The sequence below is a fragment of the Eschrichtius robustus genome, chromosome 10, assembly GCF_028021215.1.
Source record: "Eschrichtius robustus isolate mEscRob2 chromosome 10, mEscRob2.pri, whole genome shotgun sequence".
NCBI lineage: Eukaryota > Metazoa > Chordata > Mammalia > Artiodactyla > Eschrichtiidae > Eschrichtius > Eschrichtius robustus.
Window position 1 is genome coordinate 4,071,415 of NC_090833.1, and position 12,478 is coordinate 4,083,892.

Below are 12,478 nucleotides of genomic sequence, written 5' to 3' on the forward strand. Positions count from 1 at the left end.
GTTTCTCAAAGGAATTCAAAGAACTGCACGGCATGAACTGTGGGGTTGAGTGTGACTTGACACCCCCCTGCCATAGGCCAAGCCACGAGGGACGCCAAACGGGGCGGCCGCCTCGCCCTGGGGCCCCGGGGTCGCGGCTTCGGTCTCTAGTAGCGCGGGGCCGTGTGTTCGCGGGCTCTTTGGGACCCGGAAGGCGCGCGGGCGCAGGAGCCGGCGGGGCAGCTACGCGGGGTCCTCGCGCACGTCTCACGTGGGTCCGAGCGGAGTGGAGGTCCCGGTTCGTGAGGTCTCGACTTGCCTCTCCGCCGGCATGGCAGCAGCCGACGGAGTGCTTCCCCACGTTCCCGAGTCCCGGGCCGCCGTCCCCACGACGTCCTCCAGACCCCGCCCAGCCCAGTCGAGGCGGGTGAGTTCTGACCCGGTTTCGGATTCGTTCGCACCCGGGGCCGCGGCGCGCCGGGACCTACCGCCTTGCCTCTCGGTCGGGGTTCGAATTACTTGCGGAGTTAAGAGGGGAAAGTCAGATATCGGGCAGCTCCTGGAGTCGCCGAGCAACACGTGTCTGAGACCGGGACACCATTCTGCGGAGACGTTCTTGGAGGGAGCGGAGCGGGTGTAGACGGGCGGGAGCTGGCGCGGGCTGCTAATTGGAGGCAGGGATCTGAGACTGTCACTCGGAGAAGTTAGGAACTGACGCTCGCGCGAGAGGCCCAGCTTGTCACTTACCAAGCGCATCTCTAAACTTTCAGCCGCCCTTTCCTCGACTCTAAGGGTCGTTTGTTTCGGGAATGAGGACTGGAGACTAGAAATTTCTTTGAAGAGTTTTCAAAACTGGGGTGTATTTTCATCCACGTGCAGTGAAGGGGGAAAAGAAAATACAACTCATCAATATAATCCTCTCATTACGTGAGAAAAAGATGCCTTAAATTTAACCCAAGCCAGAGCTGAAAATTGGTTTAGGATGGTTGGCTTAGCTCCTAGGAAAGAGGAGGGCTGCAGGGCAGAAATCTGTTGGAAAATCATGTTGCCTTAATGACCAGGAAGGTTACAGTTGGTGCCATGGAAAGTGTGTGTGTGTGTGTGTGTGTGTGTGTGTGTGTGTGTGTGTGGCGGGGGGGCGGTTCTCGAACAAGCATCACTTTATGCCATTGAAAAATTGCCAAAGTTCGGTTCAGTTCCTTTCTTTTTTTTTTTTTTTTTTTTTTTTTCGGTTCAGTTCCTTTCAACCAATGTGGTGACGCTGAAACTCCTTGAGTTCATATAAGCTTACATCAGCTCATACCCACTGTCTGGATTATTGTCTAGATTTTTTTTAGTGATAATCCACTTCAGGATTTAGAGGCTTGTAAGGACTTTTCAGCTGGGTGATGTTGTAGCTGCATCTATGCCGAGGGGGCGGGGGAGTATCAGTACCAAAGAGCCAATTGGGAACGTGGAATTTGGAGTGGGGTAGACCTGGGATTTGACCTTGCAACATGCTAGCTCTGTGACCTTGAAGAAATTACTTCACCTCTCTGATCCTCACTTTTCCTATCCATAAAATGAGAACAATAATTTCTACTTCATATAAGGCTATTATGAAGATTAAATGAGATAATATACATAAAGACTCCATACGTTTTCTGGCCCATAGGAGCACTTCATACATGTCAATTATTTTAAAAAAAAGTCATATTGGCTCCATTTTGGGTAATAGAATTGCTACATCAGGAGGTCAGTAGGGTGCTTGTGCCGTGTACATGCCTAGTAACTAACACATAGAAAGCACTGAGTAACACTTTGTGGAGTGAGTTGAATAAATAAATGTAAGCTATCTGGTTTTATGATTGCTTGAACCACTGTGTCAAAAAGATATTAATCAGGTGATGATCACTGTCTGCAGTGGCCTTGTCTGCACCTACATTTTTGTTTATGTCTTGAATGAGAATTATGTATATGCTGATCAAATTTGCTAGTAGCCTGAATTTGGGTTGAGTAGCTCATATACTGGACTTGGAAAGACCTTGACAGCTTAAATTATTCTCTATCTAATGCTATGCAGAATGTTTTTTCTAAAAAAAAAAAAAGAAAAGAAAAAAATACAAATTTATTGTAGGAAATTTGGAAAGTAAATGAAAAAAAACCACAAAACCCACCCATGATTGTCATACTCAGAGATAACTCTGGGTAACATTGTGGTATATATCCTTCTGGAAAACAAACAGAACAAAATCGGGATCAAACTATACATGACGTTTTCTAACCAAACAAGATACATTTTCTAACCAAGCAGGATACATTTACTAGATGGTGTTGTAGCATTGTTGTTAGGAACCCAGGGCGTGGAACTAGTGTCTGGGCAAAGCCTTGATCCCTCAGTGATCCTGGGGCAGATTACCTCACTTCTCTGCCTCTGTGTTCTCATCTTAAAATGGGATGATGCCAGTACCCTATGGATAGATGACATCATTCGTGTAAGTATTTAGTATACTCCCTGGTGTATAGTAACTACTGAATACGTTTATTAATATCAAAGACATGGCATGTAGACTGTTAGGGCGGGATGGACCCTAGAGGTCACCTGCCATAATCCCCTCATTATGCAGGTGGGGGAGCAGACTCAGGGACTTGCTTGTTTTTAGAAGATCCAGATGTGTCCCTGCTCTTCTCTGCTCAAATGCCACCTCATGAAGCATTCCTGTATCTTTGCCTCCCTTCCCCTCGCTGTGGGCCATGGTAGTCTTACTTCATGTTTTGTGCCCAAATGACCCTTTGTCCATACCTCTTCTGTAGTACAAATATAGGTTTGGATTTGCGATTTTACACTTTTGTCTCTTCCACTAGTCTGTGACTTCTTCAAGGGCTTGTCTAATCTTTGTATCTTCAGAACCAAGCTACTTGATGGTGGTCAGTTTTTTAAATGAATGTGTTGTGGATGCTGGTGGGGTGCAGGGGAACTAACAAGTAGAATAGATCCAGATCACGGAAAAGGATAATTCCATCACGTGTTATTCATTAATCTTACAGTTATTTATTGAGCACTTACTTTGTGCCAGACGTGGTCCTGTGCAGGGGATTCAGTGCTATCTGGGACAGGCTTGTCCATTTCTTCCAATCTAATGGGGAAGACAGACATCACACAATGAATTACGTGCTGTATTTATTATTTTACTGAGTGCTGCAAAGGAGAATAAGGGTGCCAGGAGAGCCAAGAACAGGCACCCTGGTTTGACAGGTGGAGAGAGGAGGTCAGGAAAGCCTCTTCTGAGGACGCAGCAGGTAGCCCTAGATCTGAAGGATGAGTATGAGGGGAGGGCTGGGGACATGGGTGTAGGAGTAACATGTGCAAAGGCCCTGAGGAGAGAAGGAGCTTGGTACATTCTAGGAATTTAAGGAAGTCCAGGACGGCAGAGGGTAAAGCTGAGACTGGTGAGATGGGCAGAGGTTAGATTCTAAAGGGCTTTGTAGCTCGCATTACACATTTTCAATTTTAGCCGAGCAATGGAAAGCCTGCCTGATACTGTGCTTAACTCGGAACACTTGCCTGTTAGAGAGAAGTTGACATGGGAATAAAGAGTGACCGGGATGGTAAGGGATCTAAAGTTTGTGTCCAGTTTGGGATATTTAGTCCAAAGAAGGAGGAAAAAGAGGAGTTCTGTGATGAATGAAGGAATGTTACATACAAGAGTTGCTGCAGAAAGCAAACTGCAAACTAGTAGACGGATCTTCCAGGAGACAGGTCTTGCCTGGATGTCAGAAACAGCTTCCCAGCCCCTAGAACTTGGTTGGGGACAGAATGGGCTGCCTCATGGGATGGAGAACAGTAGGAGGAGGTGTAGGCAGGAGCTGCAGGGCCACCTGTCAGGGGGTCTGGTGATGGGAAGTCCACACATGCGTTGGGGGGAGAGGCCTTTGGGCCTTTTTGTGCTCCAAGAGCCTGTGGGTCTGTAAACCAGGTAAGATCTGCACGTTTCATTCCGTCTTACAAATGATTCAAGAGACCTGAAACTTGACTTCATCTCTTTTTAGTCTGAAAATTTGGGACTTCGTAAAAATAAATTTGTAAAATTTGTAAAATGAAGCAGGTCAGTTACCTACTTCATTAATACTAAATATTAATACTAAATATTTGAAGTTGTATGTATCGAATTACTTATCTATAGGAGCCCTTAGGGTTGCCAGGAACAAAGAACTATTGTTATTGCTAGGTTAGTCAAAAGCTGACAGTCATGGCTAAAGCAAGCTGATGTGTACACAGAAGTCATGATTTCAAGCCAAGAGGAAAATAACATATTCCAAGAGAAACCAGAACTCCACAGTAACAATTCCTAGCTACTCACAGGATGTTTTTATATTCATGTGTAATGTAAACTGGAAGAGAAGGCCAAGGAAAATAGAGGAATTGGATGAACTTCTCCTAGGGGAAGTTTGGACATCATACATTTAACAACATTCATGTTACGGAAATGAGAAGCAACAGGCAAGAAAATGTCTCGTATCGTAGCCTGTAATCGGCGATCAGACAGGGAATGGAAAGGCGAGGAGAGTTGGAAGTAATTGCAGTAGAGGTGATGGATGGAGCTGGATTCTCATTTGGAATGGAAACGGTGAGGAGGAATCGTCTCCAAGCCATCTGAACCTGGGGGAGCAGCTTGAGGGCAGAGAATGACGGCGATCCAAGCGCTCTGGGGTGGAGCGGTAATAAAGGTTTCCGCTTCCTGGGCATAAGCTGGGATGCAGCATCCCACATGTCGTCACCGATGGGCTTTGTTGGCGGCAACAGAAAAGATTCATTTCCCCTCTTCCTCGTCCTTGTCATGTGCGTGGATTCCTAGAGATTTGGATTGACTCAGCTTGCACACTTCGCAAGGTGGGTCCTCTTCTCCCCGCAAACAGACTCCCATTTGTTAAAATTCAGCCTGAAAAATGTTTCTTCCTTCTTGATTATCTTGGTGGAGTTGAAGGTTAAGGTGATTGGTGAGGTCTAGTAGATGGATCAGCTGAGGTTTGTGGGTGTTTTTTTTCCCCCTTTTTGGGGGAAAAAAAAGGGCTGAGTCAAAGAATCTGATTGCAGACCCTAAACTGTTGCTTGACATATGGGGCGTAATGGTCTCTGCAGGGAGAGATGCAATTCTGTGGGCAGTCAGGCTTCACTCTGAGGTCTGTTTTCATGGACTAATGCATCTCTTGTCACTCTTTCCTTTTGGGAACGATGCAGCAAGCAGCGGCCACCAAAAGAAAATACCGAGCGTCCAGCGAGGCTCCCCCAGCGAAACGGAGGAGTGAAACATCATTTCTCCCGGCCAAGAAAACTACTGCTAAAGAAACTCCAAGGACTTTTAAGGGGAAGGCACAGAAAACGTTTTCTCCCAAGAGGTCCTCAGGTGGTGCGAGTGATGGAAACCAGGAACAGAAACCGGGCATTAAGACTTCATCCCTGTTTAAAAACAACCCTGAGATTCCAGAACTCCACAGGTATGTCCACGTGTAGACGCCCTTCGAGAATAAAAGGAATTAAGTGTCTTCTGCCTTTTTCTTTGTTTCTTGGAACTGATGCCTGCGTCTTGTTCGTCATTTGCAGACCTGTAGTAAAGCAGGTGCAAGAAACAGTGTTCACTTCAGATGCTTTTCAAGCCCTGGACCTCCACCCACATCTAGTAAGTATCCCTCCGTGTTTTATTGGTGTGTCGATTTTTTGGGTCTGTTTGTTCATTCAGAATGTCTGTGAAATGACAGTTCTAGGAAGAAAAAAAATCAAAGAATGGTTATTTTTGCGTCAAGTTACCTGGATGAACTCAGATTGATAAGATGCTCTTCCAGGACCGTTCACGTGAACTCACAAGTCTGTTCACTGTTCCCACCCAACTCCCCCTTTTTTTTTTAAAGAACTCTGAAGACTTTCCTCACCTAAGTCATTTTAGGACTGAGACTCCACATATCGAACTTGAAATCCACCTCATATTACTGGATAGATAACGACATCAGGGCTATTCTGGGTGGCTGATGTCACAGGGACCTTAGGAGAGGGAACAGAACCGGCATCTTGCTGTTAAGGGAGTTATAAAGAATTGAAGGAAGAAGGGGCTCTTTAAACATGCATTTGCTACAAACAAACGGACACTCAAAAAAAAAAACAACAAAAAAACCGTGAATGAGTGTTCCAGCCTTATTTATGAGCGAGGTGAGAAACATACATTCACTTTTAGGGAGTCTGGATTTCCTTGGCTCATATGGTCATGGCTTACCTACTCCTTCTTTCGGGTGGGTTACCTCTACTTGCTTTCTCACCTACAGGTTGGAGTGGGGTTTCCCAGCCTTGGTACCGTGCACGTCTGGGGATGGGGACCCTGTGTCACGGGGGCTGCCCCGTGCGTCGCAGGATGTATGGCGGCGTCCTGTGCCGCTACTCACTTAACGCCAGTAGCACCTCCACCCCCAGTTGTAACAACCAGCAATTTCTCCAGGCATTGGGAGGTCCGGGGGAGGCAGTGCTCAGAACCACCCCCAGCTGAGAACCACTGAGTTAGAGGAACTTGATTTGATCGTGGTCATCCATTTTTACCCCAGTATTTTCCCCTTTTTTGCATCCTTATTTGCATTAAATATATTTGTACCAAAAAATTTGTTAAAGAAAAGTTTTTTTGTTTTTGTTTTTGTCTTTTCTCTTAGATTTCCACAATAAATACGGTCTTAAAAATGTCTAGTATGACCAGGTAAGAGCTCCGGGTCAGTCTTGATTTTCTCAGGATTTAAGTGGGTATAAACAGATGAAATCTGAATTGTCTGTGAAGGACAGCAAACTCGTGTCTTGGCATTAGAGAACAGGCCAGATTATTGACCCTCGAGGGCTTGGTAGCCGCTCAGCTTCCCCACCTGGGAGATGGAGGGACTGGGTCTCCGTCCCCTTCTGCCCTCAGCTCTAAACTGTAAGAGATCTCTGCTCCAGAAGATGGTCTGCATAAGATCCCACTGTTGTCTGTGCTTCCTGAAAATAACTTGTCTAGAATACAGAATTTATCTTGTCATTTCTTAGTAGTAAGAATTAGAGTCAGCTACAAGATAGGAGTAAATACTTAGTTGGATATAATGGATGCTGAAAAAAGTTTTTAAATGTTAGTGACAACTCCTGGAAAACAGAAATAGAGTGGTGACAGGTGTGGGGCAGAGATGACCCCCTCTCTTTGAGTATGTATGATTCTGTACATTTTAATGTCACCTTTCACTTAGAAGTAAATATTAATGAGAGTATCAAAGAATAAAATAAGGAACCCCTTTATTATTTTTTTGTTCAGTTTTATCAACCAAATTTAAGTGATTTCCATATACCCTTTTGGTTTTTTTTTTAAATTTTATTGAAGTATAGTTGATTTACAATGTTGTGTTAATTTCTGCTGCACAGCAGAGTGATTCAGTTATACGTATATATTCTTTTTCATATTCTTTTCCATTGTGGGTTAGCATGGGATATCGAATATAGTTCCCTGTGCTGTACAGTAGGACTTTGTTGTTTTAGTTGTTTGTTTTTGAATACACACGTGGACACACATCTTACTGTGTCCGCAACAGTCATATTTGGTTTTCTAGAGAACGGACAGCAGTTCCTGGCTGTCTGCGAGGCTCACAAGCTTCCTTTCATTCTTCTGCTTGGGAATCTTTCCATAATGTTTTATTGTTTCCTATTCCCTGGTTCAGAAGGCAGGAGAGTGTGTGATGTGCTTTTGTGGTGGCTCCAGCTTGTCATCAAGCCTGTCCCATTTTTCTTTTTAAGTAGTCTAATAGAACGGCCAGTCTCTGGCTTGCCTCAACATTTGCAGCCCCAAAAGTTCCAAAAATTTAACTGAGGTTTTATTCTTCTAACCGTCAAAGGTTTCTCAGCCCTTCCCATGACTGTTTAGGTAACCTCTGAGGCGGCGGGTGATAGAGCCTGGGGTCATTGCATTTTGTGTATCTTGCATCTCTGCGTGTAAACATGGGCAGGTGGTAGTTTATAGATAATCATGTGCTTTTTCTTTTGGGCGGCCCAAGCGTTCAGAAGCAAAGTATCCCTGTGTTGCTGGAAGGCAGAGATGCTCTCGTCAGATCCCAGACTGGCTCAGGTCAGTTGTCATTTGATTTCTGCCCTTCCTTCCTCCCTTCCTCGTGTGGTGGGTTGTGTAGTGAGGTGTCTGTCGTGGTGGTGGCTGCTTTGTTTGGTTTGGGGGAGGGGCGGCCAGGCTTGCTTCTGATTAGAGCCCTGAAAGGAAAGGGATGATCAATGGGGCCCGTGATCAGGAATGATCAGGAAGGAGTCAAGTCCGCTATCATTTCTCACAGCCCATCTCAGGGCTTTGCCTGGTCCCACCACCTATGGCCAGAGCTGCCTGCCTTCACTCCAGTGGGCGATGACTCTTTCCTTCTGGTATTAAAACAGTCCTGCTGGGAGCACACACTGATCGGATGCTAGTTGTTTTGCTAGAACACGGAACACCGTTCTGGCGCGTTCCAGAACAGTCTGGACTTGCTCTTCTGACCCTCGTGTGCTCTTAGTGGCAGGTCAGCTGTTCTCTGCTCCCCCAGCTCAGCCACCTTTCAGGTGGGTGGAAGCCCAAAGTTTTTGCCATCCTTGGTTTCTCCTTGGTCTTTAGAGGCCAGCTCTGGGGTTTCAGACTGGCTGGCTCCTCACCACGAAAGCACCACGGAAGACACTTACTTGACCACGGAAGCCCCTTTGAGAGGTTGAGGTGACCCCAGAGGGGGAGTTTTCTAGTGTCTAGGGACAGTCATTGAGTTGAGCTTCCATGTGACCTCGGAAATGTATCATTGTCTGCCTTGTTAGACGTCAAAGGAGCTGAAGGTGCGAGTTTATTAGAAGTACTGAATTTACAAAGCAGCGCTAGGAGTTGTGGCAGACAGGTGACTTCCGTTTCCACCTGGATGTGAGTGCACTTTTCCTGTCCCCAGACTTTAGGATGGCCCAGAGGTAGCAGCGCCGGTTCGTTTACTGTCTTTGGTTTTCTGACATCTACAGGCTCTGTGATTTTGATTGCTCTTGTACTTTTTTAAAAGGTAAAACTCTTGCCTATTGCATCCCTGTGGTCCAGTCTCTTCAAGCAATGAAATCCAAAATACAGGTGAGTAGAAAGTGTGTTTTTCTGGGAATTCCCTGGCAGTCCAGTGATTAGGACTCGGCACTTTCACTGCCGAGGGCCTGGGCTCAGTCCCTGATCGGGGAACCAATATCCTGCAAGCCACGCGGCGTGGCCAAAAAAAAGAAAAAGAAAAAGAAAAAGTGTGTTCTTCTGTTACCGTTCACAGTGCGTAAGAAGCCGTCAAACTGAACCAAAGCAGGAATGTTGGGACCAAAAGAATCTTTTCGCTTAGCTTTGTTTTCCCACCTCTTTTTAGTTCATTTATTACATAAGCGTGTTGCATCTGAAGACCGTGCCCAGAGTGGAATAGAATAAATATAAACAAATGTAACCATCATCCTAGTAGGTCTAATAGGGAATGTTTGTAAGATGCCCCCCCTGTGTCAGACATGGTGCCGAATGCTTTGCTTGTGTTGTCTTCTTGACTCTCTAACTACCCCAGTCCCACTGAGTTGGAAGGTACTATTACCTCGATTTGAAAAAAAAAAAAGAAAAAAAAAAGGAGGCTTGAGGAAGTTAAATAACTTCCTAAGGCCGTGCGGGGAGTGATTGTGGAGCTGGGTTTCCACCTCCATTCTCTTTGGCTCCAGAGGCCAAGCTCTTCTGACTGAGAGAAACGTGAACATTGTGTTGAAAACAGTGGTTTCTCATGAATAGTAGAAGTGAAAATAAGTACCCAATTAGCGGGTGTGACAGTTGGGCCTCCTTGTATTTAGTATTTTCTAGAACTTATCTTTAGTTGTGAAACACACTTAGCGCCTGGGCCAGAGGGGCCAGAACTGGGTTCCTTGGAATGGTCCCCTAGGAGGCCGTGTGACTGCCATGTTCCATAGGCATAGGTGTCATCTCAAAACCCAGCCCAGAATCTCACAGATACACCCTGGTTATTCTCAGTTGAGAGGAGACAGTGAGATCAGAAATAGGAAGAGAGATGGGTTCACAAACAGATGACGAGCTAGTTGGTTACTTTTTCCTCAGTTGGGACATGCAGAATTAGATGTGTATTGAGCCTGCCTGTTACTTGAATGACAAAATAAATAATGATGGTGTTGGATTACAGCCCACAGTCTAAAACAAATACCTATTGAGTCCAAGCTGATATAAATGAATTATTGAATAAATAGGTGGGACGAGGGGAAGCCCTTCCTTATACTAGAATTCCAGTGAATACTTGTAGGACATCATCATTTGGCAAATGACACAGGAATCATCAGAGATGCTAAAATGAGTGGATTAAAGTGTGATGAAAATGGGATATTTACACAGTCTCAAAGTATGTATCCAGAAGATACAGGAAAAAATGGTAACTTTACAGTGGGGAAGCCTGGCTGACGCCACCTTAACCAAGTGGTTGGATGGGGCCTCACCCGTGCCGGGATGTGTTGGCCTAATGTGTCTCCTGATAGGCGCATGAAGGATGAAACAGTACTTCTCTGGTTTTCTTGCCAAAAATGCACAACTCTAATTTAATCATAAACATCAGACAAAGCCAAATCAAAGGACATTCTGCAGAGTGACTGGCCAGTACTCTTCAAAAGTATTAAGGTCACAAAAGACAAAGAAATACTAAAGAGCTACCCCAGAGTAAAAGAGACGAAGGAATCATGACAACTGAATGCTGCGTGGTCCTGAATTGGGTCTTAGTCTGGAAAAAGCATGTTAATAGGTCAGTTAACGAACTTTGAATAAGGTCTATAGATTAACTGATAGTAGTGAATCAATGTTAATTTCCTATTTAATCATTGTATTGTGATTTTGAGAATCAATATCATATAAGGAAGCTGGGAGAAGGGTGTAAGGGAGTTCTTTGAACTATTTGTGCAATTTTTTGTAAGCCTGAAATTATTTCAGAACGAATACGTTTAAATGTTATTTAAATTTTTTTAAATGATTTTTAAATCAATAAATGCTACACAATCATCCAAATGGTGGAACCTTGTATAGTTATTAAAAGTGCTGTTTTCTTCAATTACTATTTGTGCACTTGACAGGCATTCTTGCTATGTTAAAAAGGCAGGTTATAAAGCAGTATGTATAATATGACTCCAATTTCATAACTAATAATTATATATATATACATATATATATGTGTGTACACACACAAAGGTGAGAAAGATAACTTTTCAATCTAATGCTGGTTTTCTCTGAGGTGGGTGAGTCGGAATTCTGTTTCCTGCAGGTGAGTGATGTTTTCTTCCATTGGGCACCTTGCAGTGCGGTGGTTCATACAAGGGCCTTAGCATCGTACCCGGTGTAGGTTAGAGAAGAAATGTGAATTATTAGAAGTCTCATCCGTTTAGATACTCCGGGAGAGCTTCTAGTAGAGGGTTTTTTCTTCCTGGAAAGTTGCAGAGTTTGGGCGTCTATTTGATCTGGCGTGGGTCCTACAGTTCTGGCCCAGCTGTCTCATTTGCTGGATCCGTGAACGGAGGACGGGAGACCTGCGATTACCTTCCCCAGGTGGACAGCATTTTGGGGGCTCTGCTCAGATCCTGGGTCTGAGTGTGACGTGAGCGCATCCCCTCATCCTTGTGTGCCTCGTGGGGGATCACGGCGGTGCCTGTGTCCTGGGGTTGCCAGGAGGATTCAGGGGGTCAGCGCATGGGGAGAGTTGAGACCTGCTTCCAAGCGCCTGGTGGTGATGGTACCCGCTCGCTGAGTCTCCACTATCACTGTCAGCAACAGGGACGTGTGGCTGGTTTGAAGGGCAGTGTTCTGTTTTGTTTTGTTTTGTTTTTTAATTTTATTTATTTATGGCTGTGTTGGGTCTTCGTCTCTGTGCGAGGGCCCTCTCCAGTTGCGTCAAGTCGGGGCCACTCTTCATCGCGGTGCGCAGGCCTCTCACTATCGCGGCCTCTCTTGTTGCGGAGCACAGGCTCCAGACGCGCAGGCTCAGCAATTGTGGCTCACGGGCCTAGTTGCGCCGCGGCATGTGGGATCTTCCCAGACCAGGGCTCAAACCCGTGTCCCCTGCACTGGCAGGCAGATTCCCAACCACTGCGCCACCAGGGAAGCCCAAGGGCAGTGTTCTGAATTGCTTAGATTCAGAGCATTAACCAGCCATGTCGTTGTTCTTATTTACTCAAGTATTTTTTTAATATCAATAACAGCTTGTTCTATTAAAGATTGGAATATTCTGTAGAGATGATTTAACAAGCCCAAATTTAATTCACTTATTTCAAGTGATGCTCAGTACAGGCCCTTGGAGTTCATTGTAAACAGATTTGACCTGTAAAAAAAACCTATCTTGAGGGAGCAGCAAATTCAAGGCACCGGCAGAGTCTTCAGTTACTTTAGTGACGGAATGAAAATGGACTGCTTTTCTGTGTTTTCACACTTTCAGCTCTTTGGGCTCTGATTTTGTTTAACAT

The 12,478-nt window shown here is 45.2% G+C and overlaps 1 protein-coding gene across 3 annotated transcripts in view; it reads left to right on the plus strand.

The window, feature by feature from the left end:
• The first annotated feature begins 97 nt into the window (after positions 1-97).
• Positions 98-12,478, plus strand: part of DDX31 (DEAD-box helicase 31) — a 72,780-nt gene continuing 60,399 nt past the window's right edge. For all 3 annotated transcript variants that reach the window (XM_068553931.1, XM_068553932.1, XM_068553933.1), the window contains exons 1-6: positions 98-406; positions 5,198-5,454; positions 5,561-5,636; positions 6,649-6,692; positions 8,005-8,075; positions 9,025-9,089. In XM_068553931.1, coding sequence (XP_068410032.1) covers positions 311-406; positions 5,198-5,454; positions 5,561-5,636; positions 6,649-6,692; positions 8,005-8,075; positions 9,025-9,089 — 609 coding nt within the window. In that variant the 5' untranslated portion in view covers positions 98-310. The remainder of the gene's footprint in view (positions 407-5,197; positions 5,455-5,560; positions 5,637-6,648; positions 6,693-8,004; positions 8,076-9,024; positions 9,090-12,478) is intronic.